At 44.0% G+C, this 21766-nt stretch overlaps 1 protein-coding gene across 3 annotated transcripts; it reads right to left on the reverse strand.

Moving 5' to 3' along the window:
• Positions 1-807: 807 nt before the first annotated feature.
• On the reverse strand, positions 808-21757 carry Cah1 (carbonic anhydrase 1). Of its 3 annotated transcripts, XM_077422068.1 has the most exons (9): positions 21234-21757; positions 19937-20265; positions 12824-13024; positions 10918-11039; positions 8908-9003; positions 6248-6362; positions 5281-5379; positions 3841-4019; positions 808-3325 (listed from the first exon to the last, which is right to left on the reverse strand). In XM_077422068.1, the coding sequence occupies exons 3-9, from the start codon at positions 12993-12995 to the stop codon at positions 3257-3259; spliced, it is 852 nt and encodes a 283-aa protein (XP_077278194.1). In that variant the 5' UTR covers positions 12996-13024; positions 19937-20265; positions 21234-21757; the 3' UTR covers positions 808-3256. The 3 variants fall into 3 exon arrangements, with proteins under 3 accessions (XP_077278194.1, XP_077278193.1, XP_077278195.1); XM_077422067.1 differs by lacking the exon at positions 19937-20265; XM_077422069.1 differs by lacking the exons at positions 5281-5379; positions 19937-20265 and having other exon boundaries at positions 21234-21756.
• Positions 21758-21766: the final 9 nt, after the last annotated feature.

The following is a 21766-nucleotide window of genomic DNA, read 5'->3' on the forward strand; positions in this document are numbered from 1 at the left end:
TTCGTATCAAAACGTACATGCTCATCTCTTAGACAAATTATTATTCGGAGCCAGTGCGAACGAACGAGCGGCGACAGAACTAAGCGTGTTCGACTATTATGAGTGTAGTAGTATCAGCGATACACGTGCATCGTCAGATGCACCGACCGGTTCCGAGGGAATGTCTCATAAAAGCGTTGGCGGCGCGAGCCGACTGCGCGACGAGATCTCGATGTTGAAACCCACGAAGAGACTGATTGTGAGATTTACAACGTTGGATTAGAATAGACGTAAAAAAAAAAGAAAATAAATAACCGAAAACAATCCGACGCTGGAGAATCTCGAGCTGTTAAACTTTATACAAGCGTGTAAAGCGTGTTACATCGAGAAATTATCCTGCTTTTTTCCTTGATACAATCACTCGTATGTACGCACGGCGATTGCGCCACTTCGTCATCTCGTTGATGCCGCACGAGATGTAATATATGTAATCCTGTATAGCTCGAGGGCGTTACGGCGTTCCAAGGAATCACACAGGTGAGGTCTCCTCACCTCGGTCGCTCTTCCACGCCTTCTCCCATACACGGGTTTCCTCCTCGTCCGCTAAAACTGGTCCCGACTACGAGCACCAAAGCCGGGTACGGTCGAGCGTTAGCGGTCGCTGGCCTTGTACCCTTTTATACGACGAAACGGAATAGAGGCTCGCTCGAGGCTTTCCAGAGCGAGAACTCATTTTCGGAGTCGAAGGATCGCAATAAGAGTGACAGAAAGCGAGCCGGATATTGCCGTACGAAAGCAAATAGAACGGCACTTTATTTTCTCTTTCTCTCTCTCTCTCTCTCTCTCTCTCTCTCTCTCTTTCTTTCTTTCTATCACAGTCGAGACTACGAAATACAAATACATACCATATCTCACGTCACCAACAATAATTAGAATATACATGCATATAATATATATAATATATAGCAAATGATATAAAAGTCAAACGACGAGATACCGCCGAAACGAAAGAAGACGTTATCTTACAGTTTACAGAAAGACCGGAGGAGCGATTCCTGAGAACATGTATGATAAGGTGTCCAAAGTGACCAGCATAATATATTCGACGCACGTCGCAAACTATAGTATACGATACGTAAAATTTGTGTATGACATGAAATAAAATTCACGACTATCGTCTATTTTAAGTGACTGTTGACGCTCAAGAGAGAGTTGCGGTCCACGATTTATATTTTATTAATTCAGTTTAATCCTCATAAAAATCATTTTCCTCGCGCATTATGCTGGAGAATTAAAGTTAAAGAAAAACATCATTTTTTAGAAAAAGAAACTTTTTGCTAGGATAAATTCAGATTATCAGAAAAATTCAAGTCACGTCTCGTTGTTTTATCGGAAATCAGTCGGAACGCCGAGGAGAAAGATTTTTACATCAGCTTTTCAGAAGGCAAAACTGATCGGCTCCACTTTTTATAAATTTCGTCATTTTAACACACGATTGCCGATTGGTTCACAATCTCACCGATTTTTTCTACTTATCTCATACAGTTGTTCGATTTGATTTACGACAGGCTTATTTTATCTTCGGACATACGTCGCAGCTATACCTATCGTACGTATCATCAAAGTCGCTTCCGCGATAAAACGCCGGCATCTCACACTTGTTTTACGGCGCGACAAATCTCGGCTGGGAATATTTTGACAGAACAAACTCACGTAGTCTACGCTAAGCACACGAGGCCTGAATGAAGCCGTACGATGCGCCTCTGGGGGTCTCTTACCGTCTGTCTCGTGCGTCAACAGTGCGGTACACACGATTTAAATACGATGCTATTAACAACTATTCTCTTTTCAGATGCCGCGGTAGCGTAACGTACAGCATCCAAGGTAGATCGTTGACTCGCGGCCACTTAAAGACGATGTGAGTCGACGATGCCTCGCGGACGGATCGATCGAGACAGAGTCCTCTTTGCGCGATGCACGAGCCGTTGTGTGCACGCAAAGAATTCACGACTCGTTATTAATATCTATCGATCTACCGTGTTATGTATAATTCGATACACAAAGAGCATCGCGCCGTGTCGCAATTATCGTTACGTTCCATCTTATCGTCAGATCGCGCGTCTTATACGCACAGACACGGACCTTCTCGGAATTCCACGCGTACACGTGTGAGCAACAATTTTTAATTAATTAATGAGAAAGCGGTATTCCTCGCGCGCGCGAAGAACGGACGTTCTAACGTTGTTAGTCTACTTTTCACTCGTATAATTGCTCTTGATTAAATTGAAACGCACACACTTGTATATATACATATATATACTATATATTAGCCACTACTGCGGCGTCTCTGACCGAACACGCTTCCTCCGTCGAAGGTATTTGATAAGATTCGGCCGACGAGCGATTTAAAGACGATCGCGCCTGAAAAAAAGACGAGTTGGACAGCTCTCGGACGAATAATAACTAAGCGCGATCATCTCAGGGACATGATACATTCAGACAAATGTCTAAATGTGCGAGTCCATCGATCGTATTCGAGAAGGTGCTGAAAGTCGATAATTACCTGTCGTCGTCGCCATCCACAGAGGAATAAATGTGAAGGTTTTTTTCCACGCTCTTTTCAAAGTTTTTTTCAATAGTTCATGTAGCGTACCTACCGTCGAGGAATATCCGGCTGGTCAGAGGTGCCTTGTATTAAAAATCAGCCTCTCGGCAAAAATCAGACGCGCTATGTATATTTTATCTTACGTGAAATTTACCATTTTTGCAGAGTAATGCGATTTTTTGTAAGATCGGCGCTTTGGTTTTGCGTGATGCATGAATTCACAGTGATTCTTCGATAACGGTGCCAGTTAGATTGGTAAGGCCTACTTATTGTTAGCTTACTGTGTAATTGCGTTAAATAACATGGGAGTACGCGGCGAGCTAAAGCTCGCAAGTCGCAGCTCACCGTGGCGCGAGCTAAAGCTATCAAGTATTCTCGATTCGTCTCCAGGAATTTCCTGCTCGCGGCGGAAGTCTCTCTGTGCTAACTCGACGAAGTCGACTACAAAGAAAGCAAGGCTGGGCGCCTCGCGAAACGCAAGGCGAGTCTTTTCGTTGATTAAATCGGAAGGCACGTTGGACGCTGGCGGTTCGTTCGCGTCGGCGGCTAACATCGGTCGTCGCTTCGGGGTCGACGGTTCGCAAAGAGCGCAGAGAGGATCGGAAGTCATTCCGTCCTCTGTCTCTTTCTGTCTCTCTCGTCTGTTGTCATTTTCCGGGTGGGGGCCGACGATCAGAAACTCCCGCACTCCCGCAACACGCGATTTCCCAGCGGCATCGGTGGACGGAAGTTGTTCATCACCTGCGGAGTGTCAAAGAAGAAGAAAGGTCGGGATTACATATAAAAACGAGGGCGTGTCGCGCGCGGTTGCTCCCTGTCGATCCGAAATATTATACATTCCAGCTCGTCGCCGAGACGACGCGGTGGCCGCGCGGTCGTCGACGTCTAAAGGCGTCCTGGACGCCTAAAAATAGCCCGTGACTGGTTCGCGGTATATCGAGCGAAAGAGGAGGAATAAAAAAAGAGAGAAAACGCCGACTCGTTGCGACGATATGCATATCTCGCGGCTGGAAAATGGTAATCGCGTCGCGCCGCAGAGGCGTTCGCCGTGTCACGTTGATCGCCAATCGGGACTCGTTTATCAAACCCGGGGGAAAAGGGATATCGAGGGAAAACGATACGGGGGAATTCTCGGAACCGTTCGGATAAGGGACCAGCGACTCGCAACATGCGGGCGAGTTGACCGGAGATAAAAAGAAGCAGCGTCGCGGAAACAGAGGTGCGATAATTCTTTCCGCGATACTTTTTTCGCTTACCACTCCGTGGTTCTCGTGGCAAGGGCACTCCTCGCCGCGCGGAAACTTTCGCAGATTGCGGAAGACGTTGAGCTGATGATGGGACACCTCGATGTACTTTTTGAAGAGGATCCAAGTGACGCTCTCGTTGCACGGCGGCGTCGTCAGCGAGCCCAAGTACGTCCAGTATCCGTTGTCGTCTAAACCAGAGAAGAAATTGCAGTAGTTTCTCGCGCGGAAATAAAAGCGAAAGGAAATTTATTAAACTGACACCTAAAAGCGATAAAGAGACATAAATGCGATTGCTTAAATCAGTAATAACATGCCATTGATGAGACTGTAGGCGTGACGCGGCGCGTATTATATTACTTGATCGCATATTTTTAAACGATCACGTTTGTAATTGTGATTTTATCTTCCAACGCGATATAGCAGAATTACTTAAATATCAAAATAGCTACGTCGCGTCGGATTTCATTTGGAGATTCAATCACGTCTCGAAACCGATGTTCTCGCGATAATGTCTTTTAATGTCTGAAATGTTTCCCTTTTTCTGTCATCCTATACCGCACGTCACACGAATCGTGGTTCAGTGATGGAGAAAATTACCTCGTGAATGTAATTTCACGATTTGATTAATGTACTGTCTGTCCGGAGAGGTATATTTCGTGTAAGCGCTGACCCTCCGTTCGTCTTATCTTTCGGTGTTATCGCTGATACCCGAGCGACATTTCTCCGAAATAATATCGATAAGTAACGCTAACGAGGACACTACGAGGGTCTATAGGTGAACGTACGAATAAAGGTTTATATACTTAGGACTAGTTGAAATATATCCACACATACACAAGATTATATTAGACATATCGGTTACAAAAGATAAAGAATCAGTGCGCACTAAGCAGGATTAAAAATTGTGAGGACACTATACCATTAACGTATATGATATTCGTGCAAATAATTCGCTTGCGAAAAATAAAGGAGTGGATACTAAGCGAGATTAAATTACGAGGACATTAAATTGTGATATTTGTACAGATAAACGCATATAAATATGTCATACAGTAAAATGAGGAACTTCCACAAACCGATATAAGGATTTGCATCGCGAAACAGCTGCTCCTCGCGCAAAAATAAATTCGTCTTTTTTTACGTCAGGATATGGAAAAAAAAAACCAATTACTGACTACGACGTGCAGATCGTCACATCACGCCAATCATTTTACGACATGCGTCCATCCCGACCGTGCGCGTTTGACATGCAAGGTTTCGGAAAATTGGAGGCTGCTGAAAAATGACCGTAGGATAATCGCGCTCGAGGCTTTTCTTTTTTTGTTCTGATTGCTGAAAAGCGGGAGCCAGCCCCACGCTCGAGCGCGTTAGACATACTCTCTTTTTCTCTCTGTTTTTCTCTCTCATTCTCTCGCACGAACTAGTCCAAGGCGATACGAACGTACGAACCTTGGAAATCCCATTTGTTCTCGTGGCGTGGTATGATTCGGTCGGCCCAGCGCATGCACGGATTCACGCATCTCTGCGTGCCGGCCCGTCCGCCGCGCACTGTGCGTGCACGACGCAAAGCGAGAGCACGAGGTATATGCGGGAGAAATTTCGTTAGTCGATGCGTTAATGCAGAGACACGCGCCAGGCGATTGTTAACGCTAACGAATGGCTTCCGTCATCTCACAGACGGTTCTATTACTTTGTTGACACCGTTTAATGTTTGATCTGACTTGGCTGCGAGCCAGGATTGCAAATATACGTATTATATATATAATAATGTAATATAATAATATAATAAGCACGTCATCAAAGTAAAAATTTATTTTTCAATTTAACAAGGCCCACTTTAAATTAGCGTCGTTTGTAGGAAAATCTTTGCAGATAAACGTGTCTTGAAGCATTTGAAAGCTAAAGATTTAAGCTTTAAAATGCTTTTTCAATCATCACTCAAACATCTTTTTTTTTTGCAAAGATAACGTGACTTTAAAATTGGTCTTTTTTAGCGCTGATTTTAAGGGGCCTTTTAATTTTGTTGAGTAGTGTACTATATATTATATTATATTATATTATAATATTAATATAAGTATTTTTTTTATATCATAATATAAAAATTTATATGTATATATAAATTAATTAAAGATGGATGAGATAAAAGGAATTTCACTTGTCTTATTTTCGGTCTCATCAGCTGTTTCTCGTTTGAATTAATTAATTTACATAGGTCAAAACTATTACAAAGTTACATTACGCTTCGATCAGCTTGCGCAAACAGGTTTAAGCTACAATTGAATATGAATATTACAGGAGGAACAACAAGAATGGATCACGGACACTATGCATCGATATGAATAGACGGAATGTTTGATCAAAGAGACAATCGCCAAATTACCCGGGCGATTATTCGATCGGGTCGATTGTAACTTACCGGGAAGAAGTTTACCGGGGTCAATAGGTTCCGTAATTTCCACGACCTCGTACTTGTGCGAGACGTACGGTAGCAGTCGGGCGATTTTGTCCATTTCTTCGTGGGTTTTGCCGACCTGCAAGCAAATCGTTTTATTTGCTTTCCTTCCTTTCCGATTATAATGACACGCGATTTCACGAGGCCGAGACATTAATTAAGCCGCTTTCTCTCAAGCTAACGAGTTATATTCTCAATTAAATCCTCCGATCGGTAGGTAAAAAGATACCGCATATCCCCAGATTTACGCGCGTTCCTGAAATTTAATGTCTGTAATTTCATTTAAAACAAAATTCGCGACACTGAGTGTGAGTTGATAAAAGGCTCAGGAATTTATCGCGAATTTAATTAGCTCCCCTGTCGAATATCGTTGAATAGCGACCGTAACGATCGGCGAAACAGCGGCACGAGGAACAAATAGACGCGATAAAAAACGCTCGACATTGAGCCGTTGATTACGCAATGTCATTTTTAGAATTGTCTGCCGCATTTTGTCGCCGTGTCGCACGTGCATGGCGCATAAATTTCCTTCGATACGTTCGCGCGCTCTTACGCGACTTCGACGTGTCCTAAAGCCGCGCGACGTTTACGTAAGAGATAATCACGTTGATGCACCGGCGGGCGCGAGGAAAGCTCGCTTCGCGAGTATTTCCCTGCTCCGCGAGATTTATCGCGTCCGATCTCCGTAACAATGCAACTTCTCCCGCCGCGCTGCGCTGCGCCGCGCGCCGGCGAGAAGTGTATCGCTTGCTCGAATAGAATTTTTGCAATTGCGATCGTCGCGTTCTCCGCATGAGATACCGCGCAGCTGCAACCTAAATATTAGACACAAAGCGCCGTGCAAAGCGGAAGAGGATAATTGCCGTTGCACGCGATCGTGGTATTCTTCTCGCTATACGAAAACGAATGCGAACGACGAACGCGCCGCGCCGAACGAGAACGCGTGTTTGCGTGTCTCGTTTACGAGTCCGATACGGCGACACGGCGTAATCATGTCAACGTCTCTCGCGTTTACATAATCGACCTATTCGGCGACGATCGTGGCGGTGACACCTCCGCACCTCCACGGGGATTCTGCTTGTCTGCAGCTTACGTCTTATGTGAAATACCTAACTTGACTATAGATAGATAGATGCATATACTCCGGCGAAAATAAGCGAATTAGAATCCCCGAGTGGAAGAGGTGTGGCTTCCGCGGGCTGACGACACGCTTGTATAAACATTTGACGAACTAATATATATTGAGTATTCATAGATGCAAGATATCGCTTTTGACAAAGACGAAGAAGGTGAGAAATACGTAGCTTTTACATTTTCAATATACACATTTTCAATATATCCAACGATCGTGTAACTCCGAAGGAACAGAATCATCCCATCCACTCTTGAGTAACCAAAGTTCCTGTAAAATTATCTTGCTCCGGATCATCACTGGAGAAATAAAACCTAGAGGGTCGTACATTTGAGCGATTTCAGAAAGTATCGTTCGCTTGGTAACTCGATCACGTTGCGATGATTTATCAGAAAAAAGGAAGGTGTCAGTCTCTGGATTCCAAATGAGCCCGAGAATTTTCACAAGGGATGGCTCAAATTCAACTGGAGAAGAAGATTCAGAAGAAGATTCGTTGCTACTGTCCGAAACTGGAGGCAATATTTCTTGATTGTTACTCTTCCATTTTTGCAAGGGAAAGCCGCCCGCCATACAAAGCTGTGTAACTTGGTGCACTATCTCTTTGGCCTCAGAGATTGTGTCGGCACCTCCAAAAGTGTCATCAATGTAGCGGCCTTTCTTGAGAGCTGGAACAGCTTTAGGAAAACGCGCACCTTCATCCTCAACAAGTTGTAGTACCGTTCGGAGTGCGAGAAAAGGGGCACATGTGAGCCCGAAAGTGACAGTGGTGAGTCGATGAGGAGCAGGCTGACCTTCTGAATTGAACCAAAGAATGGATTGTAACGCCCAATCATCTGGGTGTACGGCAATTTGTCGGAACATCTTGACGATGTCCGTAGAAAAGATAAATCGATGTGTGCGAATCCAAAGTAGCACGTCGGAAATATCCGTCTGAAGTTTTGCACCTGAGTGGAGAATTTCATTAAGAGAAACTCCGGAGCTAGTACGACAGGAACCGTTGAATACACACTCACGAGATCAAAAAGGTCGATATATCGTTCGTCTCCCATTGAAGTCACCCCTTTCTTCCTTGGGAAGCTCTCGAAATATTGCACTCAGATATTTTTTAGGCTTGAAAAGACGTTTCACACAGGAAGAAAGTGTATTCTTGACTTGAAAATATCTTTAGTTTCAACGTGGAGATCTTGAAATGAGATTACATTGATTGCGTTAAACGAAAGAAACTTGCTTGAACAAAGTCATTTTATATATAGTTCAAGCAAGATAAAAATTGAAATTCTTATAAGAAGATTATATGGTTGCGTATGTACGAAACGACGAATAGTTTAATTTGAGTATAAGTTTTGATTTGATACTTTTTTTCTGTGCAGTACAAAAAAAATAGATGCAGTTCTAATCGGACTTATTCTAATTGTATAAATTATTTTAATATTCAACAATTAATTGCAACACGCGCACGTTGATGTGATAAAAACATTATAACGTTACGAACCTTAAGGAAGACCCCCAGAACGGCCAGACCGTCAGAAGCTTTCGCGGCTTCGGCGAAGGTCTTGTACTTGCTCGTGTTCCAGTGCACAAGATGTAGCTGAAACCAAACGTTGTCGTCCAATGAATCTAAATCGTCGAGCATTAAGTCTAATAGCGGGCAATCAGGGTGGAGCGGAACGGCAGGTTGACTGGCAGTTAACGAGTACTTAATCCTTGCAAATGGCCAATTGAGAAATATCAATTTCTGCATTTCTACCGTCGAGAAAGTCCGATGATCTTCAATGCTTTTGTCCCGTTTTGATTATACACAGCCTTAACCATTTAGGATATTCTTCTTGGCCGTGATTTACGTTACTGGATCTCAAAGAAACTTCGTCAGCATCGTCGATAAATGATAATTGCGTTTGACGGGTAGTCGTTAGAGAGATATTATGTAATCAGTGCGGCAACTGAACGCTCTCTCTCTCTCTTTCTCTTCCTCTCTCAAATTCCGCGGATATCCGTGTGCATCCGATCGACCCGGTTTCCCAGATACGAGATCGCTACGGGGGGATATCGCGCATACATTCGCCGTGTTAGAGTTTCGCGACGAAGCGAACGTTGCGTCGCGGAGCTTCCCGGAAAAAGCGCGTCCGATGGAAGAGACGGACGTGCACGGCGTTCGAACGCGAAGTCATTGCGATCGCCAATTGACTCGCTAATGCGTTTAAGACTCAGGTCGCTTAATTATTATCATCGAGTTTGGGCCGGAAAGCGTAGCCGGTTAAGCGGCACGCTCGTTTCCAAGAGAAATCGCGATCTCGTTCGGGGAATAGAGTTTCGTTGCGTAATTTCAAACGTGTTTTGCTGCTCGACTATTATTATTACATACATCGTAAGAAGGAAGAAAATTTTTCATCGCATCGAAGAAGAGTCATCGATATTTTCTCGACCGGCGCGGCAGCAGGATCAAGCTGAAGTCACCTTTTTTTGATAGATTAGAGACTCAGTGCTGCGTAGACGATTGCATAATCGAAAGCGATTTAATCGCGAGTCGAGCAAACAAATTTATTTTGCACTTACAAAACAAGCCAGCAAGAGCACCGAAAAAATTCCCATCACGATGAGCGCGTCCGTCCCGGAATCGCGTCAGAAAATGTGCCCAGGAAATACGCAATTTTCTCCCGCGGTTAATCATCGGCATTCTTTTCGCAGTTCGCGAGCGGGCGTTTTGTTCGCGAATTGTTTTCGCCTTCGAAAATTCCTTCGGTGTCCACAATGCGCGCGTGTGTGGACGCATATACATCTCGTTACGCGAGTCGGCTATTATTCGCGCACGCGAGTGGCGGTTTCGACGATAATGCCCATTATCGTTTCTAATCCACGCGCGCGTTTGTTGTTTCTTTCTTTCCTTATTCGCAAACCGATACACGCGGCTTTGCGGACGGACGCGCAGCTGCTAGAGCGTAAAAAGACCTTTGGACACGTCACTCGGTATTCTATCAATGCGGACATATGCGACGATAATAGCGCATTATTTACGAGATAAATGAAACGTCTGCATAATTATATTATTAATGTCTGTCCGCAATTAGCGTCTCTCTATGCCGCGTTTTGCATACTCCATAAAGTTTTCTATTTTTATCCGCAGAAAAGCCATCTCTCTCGCGTCGTGTTTGCGGACGACTAATAACTAGGACTAAAGCCTCGGTTTGTCTTCGGTAAAACGATCGCGCTAATAAATCGCACATGGCGCGGTTCTTGGACAAGGTCGACGTCGCTCCTCCTCGCGGATGGTCGGCAAACGGAGTGAATCATACTCTCAATGTGTGACTGGATTGTTAACGAGCTACTTTGGCTATCAAGTAGAATAATTGCGCTCGCTCGTCGTACTCAAGCCGTTAAATTAAAATATAGTTAGCGGAGCGAGCGAATCCAAGGGCGCGAGTTTAAGGGCGGATTACCTTAACGTTAACGTTTTAAAAGAAATTTATTATATTCATTATATTCTGTTACTAATTATATTCCATACCTCTCCGGCGAAGGCCTGCCCGTCGACCGTGTGTTCGGATCCTCTGGAATCGCTGCATCCCCAGTGACAGTGATACTGCTCCAGCTTGTAGACGTCGTCCATCAGCGGTCCGCCGCTCAAAACTGTCGACAAATCGAGATATAATCGAGATTAGATGAGTAGATACACGATACCGCAACACTACCGCGATAAGATATGCAAATGAATGGGTAAACGTCTAAATTAGGTCCACGTAAACGTAGAAATTCTCGGAGCACGCTTCCATGAGGCGTCACGAACGGACGTAACGGCCGGGCCCGTGGCAGGCCGCTTTTATTACAGGATACGCTTGATTGGCCAAACCGCGCGGACGGGAACTATATAACGAGAGAGAATCGTCGCATCTGCACTGCATGCGACGCATTTGCGTCGTGACGTATTTTATTATTTTGTGTTTCGCCTTCACTTTAACCGTGATAAATTGTCGGAGAAAATTTGGCGCGCCAAGTCTTGCGTTTTCACGGAATTTTCCTGTACAAGAGACTCTAAAATTATTTATTATGTACGGCAGGCGCGATGGAAATTTTCACACAAGATGTTTGTGCGCTCCGAAAGTTATTTCCAGACCTTTATAAAATACAATAAAAAAAACTACGTTGCTTCAGGAAGGCCTGCTTTATTTTACTTATCGATCGTTTGTGTGTTCTCGTATTTGTTTCCCCAGCAAATATGCAATTTGGCACAATATTGGCAATTTCCGTATGTTGAATTGCGAAAGAGGCCGCTTATCGTGACGAGTGTCTGAGAAGTGACGCCGCGACTTTATTATCGCGACATTCTATCTATTGTTTTGTGTCACATATCGCCGTACGGAGCGCTCTGCCCCGCTTCGTGCCACATATGAATACACATAATACGCCACGGCACGGTCGTCCTCATTTCGAATACGCCCCGAGCACTCGGTACGAAGGTAAAAGCCCTAAGTGTGGCACGAAGTCGACAGTGAAACCTTCGTAACGATAACGATACACGAGTACGCGCGATCGGGTGCTTCGGCGCGAGAATTCGCTCGCCAGCCCCCTCGGGGCATGTATATATATAATTTCGGAAATACATAACACCGTGACAAAACACATCGCATCGCGTTTGTTCCTTACGTAAGGTGTGCATGATGCACGAAATTAATAAAAAGCATTATGTAACTCATTCGTGCGGAGAACGCGCCTTTATACAGTCCGCTGCAAGAAGCCGCGGATTTAACGCGGCTCTAATCGCGTTCGGCGCCGCTGCCAACGTTAACATGTTTACACGTTTAAATGTTTACATGTTTTAGTACGTTTAAGACGGAATGCGAGGCCGGGTATCGCGAACTGAATCGTCTAAAATTATACCCCGGATCACTCCATCGCTGGACGGACGAGCGCCGCGTATTGTACAGCGCCGGGATTTCGCAACTTGCGCCGCACTTTGCGGCCGCGACGATCTGCAATTCAAAGTTTTGACCGCAATAAAAGATTAGCTACTGTAGCAAATTTAGGGACACCCAATATTTTGTTTGCAGCGAGAGCTATAATTTAACAGTAGTAGCAAAACCGTTTACTCCAGCTGTCCCTATTTTGCAACTAAATTCGTTAGTGGCTAATCCTTTTTTCCATGCAGCCTCGGATTTCCCCTTCCTTCCCCTTCCCCCTTAGAAAAAAGTTTTTCGCTCACGTGTTTATGCAAAGCGTGAATCAACTCGAGATCGTCATCGATCGTCGTTAAATACAATCTATTCTAGCTCTGAGCGACGTTTTCGTTGTTCGTGCCACGATAACTCGTCGTACAAATTTTTACTCTCGCAGAGAGGAGAAGGGGAAAGGGAGTGTCGAAAACGAGAAAAGAACAATAAAACGAGATTCTGTATCGCAAAGTGCGACGCACTCACATGTGCCCTCGGCATCGGTGTCCACCTGCCAGCAGTAACCGGGATTGATCAGCTTCCGGGATGCTGTGGAGGGATATTTCCAACGCAGGGGTTTGCTGCTCAGAGCCTCGTGATCGGATTCCGCCCGCTTGGTCTCGATGTTCACCGGGCTCTGTCTGGAGCCGGCTGCCATGGGGAACTTCGTCACCCACGTGCTGGGTCCTGCAACACATACACATGCAAATTAAAAAAAAAAAGGATAAATTTCAGTTACGTTGAAGTGAAGACAGATAAGGATCGGTACCGAGAACAATGAATTTCGACAAATTTATCGCGGTGACAAGAATCAGCGGAAATGAAGCAGACGAGCGATCATCCGAGATTTCTTCGGTTTACAATCAATCTATGAAAATAATTTTGCGATAAGAATGGCACGTGTACCGTGACAACAAAGATAGTACCGCGCGGTGATACGAGCTCGAGCTCAAGCAAATTGAGAAAGTTCGCATGCCAAACTCCGAGCGCGAAACAAACTCTTTATCACGATGCACGTCACGTGCCGATAATAGATTCAAGTTCGCACTTATCGAAATTCCGGTCTACATGGACCACTCCTTCGACCATCATAAAGTTCGTTTCTTTCCCACTTAGTACATACGAACACGAAAAACGCGAATAACGTTTGCAGAAGTAATAACATTCACTTATTATGACTTATTAACGACGCGATAAACGACGTTGGAGATAATCCATGAAGGCCACGTCGGGAACTTGTATGTAATTTATTATACATTCAAATATAAACTAACAAAAATGTTAATTAAAAAATAATGTCCGCGCGGATGTCATGTCGCGCGCCAATTTCGACGACACGCGAAAGCTGATCAAGCACATTATCCTTAATAATTTCGCATGCTCCTTATCTGTGGACGTGCGTCACGTGCCGACGCGTTAATCTTTCTTTATCGGGGCACGTGATTTCAATGTTGTTTGCTTTTTATAGTTAGATGCATATGTCGAACGCGTCGCATCAGACGCTGCGACAGATTGGGAGAGCTAAGAAAAATTAATACATAAATTAAACAAGCTGATCGATTGATTAATTAAGCGCGAGACTTGCAACGTTCGAATCTTGCGTTTAATTATGTGATCACTATGTAATGTTAGCGTTCGTGCGAACCTCACCTGACAAGTTGCGGTCAATCGATCGCCATCGCTCAGAACGTAATTAAATTCGCGGAATTAAATTAATTGCTGCGATTTGCTTCATCATGTTACGTACAATATAAGATCATACACACAGAGTATATTTGTGTTTATATTTGAAAGAAAATGGAAAAGATTAACTCTGAGAAATCTAGACGGTATAAAATCAGAAATCCACAAAAAAGATAATATTTACAAATCGTTAATTATTAAAAATTATTGTCATATAATACGAAAATGTGAGCGAAATATCAGAGTGACCCTGAACGCAAAGCCTCACGGCTGCATTTCATATTTATAACGACGTTCGCACAATCGTCCATAAAATTGAAAGCGCGCCGGAGCTGCACAGAGTGAAACGAATTAGTCATTCGCTGAGCGTAAGAGCGTAAGAAGTCCGCTCGCGGCATTGAGATCGGCGTGTCACGTGAATTCCCATTGAAGGATAGCTCCGCGGTAGTAACAAAAGCAGTCGTTTATCAGGCTCGAGCCGAAAAACGTCGCGATAACGGTAAGCGAGCTCGCAACGCTTGCCACATAACTGATCAAAATGAAAGTTATCAGCGAATTGCAAACACCGCGAGAACTTTGAATGAAGGAGAGATAAAAATCAAAGATAATTAGACAATTATCTTTCACCAGTTATATGCTAGCAATATATGTATCGACCAGATAGTCTCGATATCTAAATATCCACTCGAGTTGCCTGACGATTACTTTTGCCTACTTAATTTATTATTCTCGTGAATATTCGACTTTGATCAGCTCGCTTACCGCTTAAGCGCTCTTATGTAACGTTAAGTTTGCTTTGTATTTTATACGATTAACATAAGAGATTCCCATTATCGGGGTCAAGATTACGAAAGATTTCTTTATTCGTCGTAACAGGCTTACTCGAGCTTAAGCATAGTAATTAATTATCAATGTAAATAACGGAAAATTACAGTGACATCAAAATATTATTGCCGCTGAGAGATTGAGGCTACCGATATGGCTTATACTATCGTCAGTCGACGTGTGACGATTAGGATCCTTGTCGCAGAGTAGATAATAAGAACGACGCTCGTTTGAAGGTTCGTTCAACCTTGCAACGTGATGATTCAACGAATCACAGGAAATATCATAAGGCCGAATGCGGAAAATCGTGAATGCACTTGGCAAATATTTCTCTCTCTTTCTCTTTCTCTCTTTCGATATCGCAATCCTTTTGTACCAACCAAAGAAACTTAACACGCACCTTTCGCACAAACACATGTGCGTTTTTCCACCTATGTATTATCAATGTAGCAATCCTGAGTCCATTAGCCGTCCGCATTATCGGAAACCCCGTTATTACGTTACGTATATAAAAAAATGGTCATTAAATGACAGTGCCTCGTCGCGTTCTGCCACGTGTCATTCGGCGTCGCGATATTTAGATATTTAGATATTTCTGTCGTGAAATCTCTCTTCTCATTACGTTTTATTTATATCCTTAATGCGCGTACAGCATTATATGTTAGAAAGCAAAAAAAAATTCCTATTCAATATTCGCGAGTCGCGGATCAAAAGGCTAAACAAAGTCGATTTTCCTTTTGAACAGAGACTATTGCTATTCACGGGAGCAAATATTAATTTTAAAATATACGACATACATAACTTAATCGTTAGGGACAAGAGAAGAGATCAAGAGACACGGTAGTGTCTCGCGCCAAGTACGCGCGAAGCGAGACGCACCGTGACTCTTTTACGCGAACGCATGAGTTGCGGGTATCCGAGATTTTGAGATCTCAATAACGAGTGAACGGATCAACTTCTAAGTAGGTTCGATCGATAGCTTGGGGTTTGATTTATAAATAAGAGTCTTTTTTTTTCGTTACGTGCCCTACGAGCGAAGATATTGCAATGCAAAGACCAAATGTGGAAAATTTTTTTTTAAGAAACGTCCACGTCGGACAAAAATGGCGGCTGGTGTGTCACTTTCCCATTTTTGACACGAGAGTGCACTCGTGCACTGTCGCAGTGCGTGACAGTTTTTTACAACCTAGAAAAGAATAAGTGTAAGTGTGTGATAGTCGTGACCGTTGCCGCGTCGTGACAGATAGTGAAATATATATAAGTATTGACCGTAAAGAGCTGATGCCGAGAGATCTTTAAGAAGGAAGGTGTATCTACAAAATCGTACAAACACGTACGTATATGCTGCCTTGTAAAAGTTGTCAAACTGTATGTTTACGCGAGCGTTACTTCTGTAGTAACTTACGATAATTTATGCCGGGATTACGATGAATTTAACGTAACGGGACGCGACGGACGCGAAGTAACGTAACGTGAACTTAAGAAATTACGATCGCCGTAATTTAAAGATAACCTTAATCTTAACCTTCTATTCATACCAAGCTGTCAAATCATTTCTGAAATGCACGCTGCTTCACGTTACGGCGATCGTAATTTCTTAAGTTCACGTTACGTTACTTCGCGTCCGTCGCGTCCCGTTACGTTAAATTCATCGTAATCCCGGCATTACTCGTTTACGCGGGATGAATTATCATAAGTTGCTACAGAATCTCCATTTACGTGGAGGAATTATCGTATAAGTTACTACGGAAGTAAAACGCTCGCGTAAACATAGTATACGTGACAGATAGTGTGTGTGTGTGTGTGTGTGTGTGTGTGTGTGTGTACTACGTTTACGCGAGTGTTACTTCTGTAGTAACTTACGATAATTCACTCGTTTACGCGGAGTAAATTATCGTAAGTTACTACAAAATCCCGTTTACGCGAAGGAATTATCGTAAGTTACTACAGAAGTAACGTTCGCGTAAACGTAGTGTGTGTGTGTGTGTGTGTGTGTAATTAAAATTATTTATATTTATATTATACATGTATATAATTTATTTAGTATTTATAGGATGATCTCTCTCTCTCGGCAGCAGGACGAGAAAAGCGGAAAAGCGACAACAATATTTCGACAGATTCGATAGATCGTATAGATGACATGCCCTTTTTAGAAGAGGATGCGTAACACTACAAAACGCATGATATCAGTACAAAATTACCTTTTTCAAAAAAGGTAAAAAAAGGGCGCCAAGTACACGCGTGGTTGTTACCTCGAAAAAAAACCCAAGTGGTAGTATCATTAATTTTATTCAAAAATAAATAAAATCTATTCTAACCTAGGTGGTAGTAGCTTTATTAATTTTTAAATAAAATTATTAAATTATAAAATAAAAATATTTAATTAAAATAAAATAAATAAATTTTTCTTGTAAAAAACTTGGCGCTGCTTTTTTAGAACCTTAAAAAAGCAGCGCCAAGTTTTTTACAAGAAAAATTTATTTATTTTATTTTAATTAAATATTTTTATTTTATAATTTAATAATTTTATTTAAAAATTAATAAAGCTACTACCACCTAGGTTAGAATAGATTTTATTTATTTTTGAATAAAATTAATGATACTACCACTTGGGTTTTTTTTCGAGGTAACAACCACGCGTGTACTTGGCGCCCTTTTTTTACCTTTTTTGAATAACCATCACGCCGTTCGTATTAACGAATGCGATGTGCAAATAAGTCGTCGTACGCAGGCTTCACCGGCACGCGTGCATCATAAGCGCGAATGGCAGCCTAGAATGGCAGTCTGCGTCATTGCAGTCGGCGAGCAATTTGCAGGTAAATCGTCGCGAACGAAGACGGTGACCGCGCGACCGTTCGCGGGAGAGGATTTCTCCCGCGATTCTCTTCGATTGTGTGTGTGGACTTTCTTTCTCCGCCGATATTCTCACGCGCGATTTACGTTGCACGCGGACGGTCGTGAAATATCATCCTCTTCGCGCGCCCGCGGAACACAAAACGCGAGAGGCGGTAAATGGACGTGGGGCCGTAAATTAAATAAAATCCTCGCAAGATGGCTGTCAGAGATCGCTATAAAAATTCCAGACCGCGCCCGTAGATGTTTTGAGACTTGGCGTTACCCCAAGGAAAAATATAATCTCTTCTTTTTTTTTATTTTAACGTAACAATGAGATCACTTTCTATTTTTATCCCGAATGGAACTCGATTGAAATCGCATTCGCCTCAACCGACGACAACCTAAATCGATAGGGAGCATCGCGATAGCGAGTGGCGTACAAGTATATAACGCACGAATCGAAAACCCTTTTGTATAAAGTTTTCAACGTCTCTCTATTTGCTTCAAAAGAACTCGGTTTAAATAAAAAAAAAAAACCTCGGCTCCGACTTGATTGTGATGCGATTTAACGTGTCAATTTGTAACTTCGAATTGTCACAGCTTATTGCGCCATCCGCTTCGGCCAGTGGCCAGTCGCTTGTTAGATCATACGCTACATCGCTTGCAATTATCTCATATATGTATGCTAATTAACAAAGATAGAATATCTGTCTTCTTCATTCACTTACAAGCACGATCAGGACCGACGTTCCGGTACTCGTTAGGCAGGGTGGAATACGCAAGTATAAGGGGCTCGCCGTTCGCGATCGCGGGATTCCGTGCCCCGGAACGCCGACCTCGATTACCCCAAAATCCGAATTAATTTGCACGGGGCGTAATTTCATTTTCAAACGTCGTGGCGTGGCGTTCTGAAGATATCTAGAATAGAATTAGAGGAGTCAAGAGAGTGTATATTCTACACGCAAGGCTCTGCGTTCGGATTCCCCACCCGAGTGCCAAAAACCCTATAGTATATGTCACGTGCACTATAGATTTTCAGCCCCGGGCCGATTCGAAATTCTACGATCTATATACTAGTCGCGAGCCAAGATAAATCCGCTTGAAAAACAATCTCGCTCTCGGCCGCGGGACGGCAGGCCGCAATTACGCGAGCGGTGTCGTGGGAACGGCGGACTCTTCCGAAATAATTGATGACGGCCGAATCGCATCGATCAATTTCAAGCGAGCGGAGCCTCTCGCGAGCCGCGGTCGCGAGCGCGCGTTTAAACGACTCAATCATCCCTCTCTGCGAGATTTCGCCCTCTCCCCCCCCCTCGTTTTGGCAACGGGCCGATCCCCGAGGATTCGTATATACGTCGAATTCCCCCGACTCGCTCGGCGCGCATACAAATCGGTCGAAAGATAGCGCTGACAAATTGACTCGAGATTAAGGGCGGTTTCGGAGGCATGCACGGCAACCCCGTGCGGCGGAACAAAGTGAAACTGGGTCTGCGACCCCCTCCGGCCTTTCGTGTGCGTGCCCGTCCGTGTGGCCCGCGCGCGTGTTATAGGCGCGCCTGTATATACTACCCCGCGCAGGGAACACAGGTGCATCGGCCTAACGGCACTACGGAAGAAAACTATTGATTTTCATTTACCCCGCGGAGTCGTGCCCCGCGTTCCACGAGGTCTGCGAGGAAAGAAGGCACCCCCTTTCCCCTCCCTCCCCCCCGGCCCTGTGGTCGCTTGGCACGGCCCGTTCGCCCTGCATTCGAGCGGGAAGACAATGGCCCCGGGTCAGTGAGCCTGCGGTGCCATCCGGAAACCGAGACGAAAATCGAGCGAACGGGGACAGGGGACGGGGGAGGAGAAACGAAATGAGTTGAACGACAGGGCTTTCCTTTTCACGAATTTCGATCTGTGTTCCGAGGTTCGCATGCTGACTGCTGACGACTTATGTCTAACATGTGGCCGCGTTTTGACGCTACGGAGACGCGTTAATTAATACTGACGAACGAACGACTTAAGGATCTCTAAAATCTATATATTGTTGGATTAAATCGATAGTTAATAAAAATCATTGGAGCTAAAGAGCACTTGTGGAAAACCAGTCGAGATATCTTCGAGAGTTGTTGCGTGAAAGCGTTTTGGCACAGCGAAAGATTTTTTTGCGGGATCAATAATTCCACTAAAGAAAAACAAAGCCGTTATTCCAGATGCGGAGTTTTTTTTTAGATTCCAATTTGAAAAGGAAACACGTCTTTTTTTTCTCCTTACCTTTTTAAGGAAAGTGATTTACACGTGCTGTCCATCTTCTCCATTGTCTCTTATATTTCATAAAGTTTGAGAAAAGCATGCGGCCTTGCAACGAAATGAAAAAGTCGACGGGTCCATTGTCCATCAACTTTTCAGCGTTGGATGTGTTGACGGAGAAAGAGGAAGAAGAAAATCAGAGTAATTTGACCGTCGCGAAGAAAAGGAGAAAATTTTTGCGTAATTTAACCGGAATGTCCTAAAGACCAAGAAACTTCGATCAATCATCCTCATATTTTTGTTCGAAACGCACTTTCTACCGTTGCGTTTTTTTTTCAGGTAGTGACTGCTTCCTAGGAAAAAAAAATATTCCGTTTTACAATGAAATCGCTTCGTGCCTCTTTCGCAATGGGATTCAATTAACTGCCGCGATAGGAATTATCGCGAACGCGTTTCGTTCGCCGTTGGTTAATCTGGAAACGAGATACCAGGCTTGCGGCTGCCAGCCAGCACTGATTGTAACGTTAAGCACAGAAATACCCCGGTTAGATATGTATATTGAATGCACGACGATTGACAAAGTGGCCAATCAATAATATCGATAATATCAATAATATCGCGCTTATCAGAAGTAATGTACGTACGAGGAAGAGACGGCCCGCGCGATTTACAGGAAAATCATCGATTTTACAATTACACGCAATTACACAATCGCGGGTATTATCTTAAGAGTTACAATTTTCACCGAGACCCTTCTATCCGTTTTCCTCGCAATTTCTACTTTTACACATCCGTGCTGCTCAAGCGTGCGGTATATTCATTTGCGATCCAAATTCGCGTGTAATTTGCGCGAGTCATTCCGGACACGCGCGACTCAAGTTTACGCGTAGCTTCGGGGGAAGCGCTTAAAACATTAACGAGCAACAATAAGGGAAAGTAGGCTTTGAAAGGCCAAACGCGGTTAGTTGTGCGCGAATTAACGCTCTGTGTGACATTTAATACAAATTATAAGTTGTAAACGTTTTGAGCCACTTTCAGCAACGCGATGATAGATAAATTTAATAATCTCAAGTTCTTCGACGAACATAAGGTGAGTATTTAACAATTAAATGTATATAAATACAGCGTAATTAAAAAAAAAAATACCAGAAAAATTCTGCAAATAAATTCGTAACCTCCAAAATATTCAGATTAGAAAAAAAATTATAAAATCCATGATTTTTAAAAGGAAATACTAGACGAATTCTGCAAACATTCATAGTCTAAAAAATGTTTCAACTATAAAATCTATGCCTGAAATATTTCTATTTTTTTTCCTTACCATTTCGGAAGTAGTCCCACTCGTCCTTCGAGCTCATCCTGCTCGCGTCCACTTCGACCTGAGGATTCACGGGAAGTTGAGATCCGCGAAATTGAGGTCCGAGTAGAATTTGCACCCGCTCGTCTTGTCCGCTCGGGCGTCGACTCGCGTCGATCGGACGTACGCGCACTCGCGTTCCGCGGTCGTCGGTGCGTCTGGGAAGTGACGTCGGCGTCGACGGGATCGTCTCGACGATCGCGTCCGAATCCCGCGACGTTCTCGCGACGAGGGACGAAGGGCCGGCGCGGTTCGCGGCCTCCGCGATTTTGGGATTTCGCGAAACCCGTCCCGGGTTTCGCGTGATTTTAAATTCAGAGTGCGCGAGAAGAGGCTCACAGCTGAGCGCGTTTCCTTCCGAGCGGCCCGATACTTTCCCCGTGGCGGCCGCCGAGTCTCTGTCTCGTCTTTCCTTCTTTTTCTTCCGCGATCGGGAAAGCGACCGACAGGCTTACGCGTACGACTCCTACGGCGGTAATACCGGCCGGCGCATCGGC

This window comes from Temnothorax americanus, unplaced genomic scaffold (genome assembly GCF_048541705.1).
Source record: "Temnothorax americanus isolate GAGA-0224 unplaced genomic scaffold, ASM4854170v1 Scaffold7, whole genome shotgun sequence".
In the NCBI taxonomy this organism is placed as follows: domain Eukaryota; kingdom Metazoa; phylum Arthropoda; class Insecta; order Hymenoptera; family Formicidae; genus Temnothorax; species Temnothorax americanus.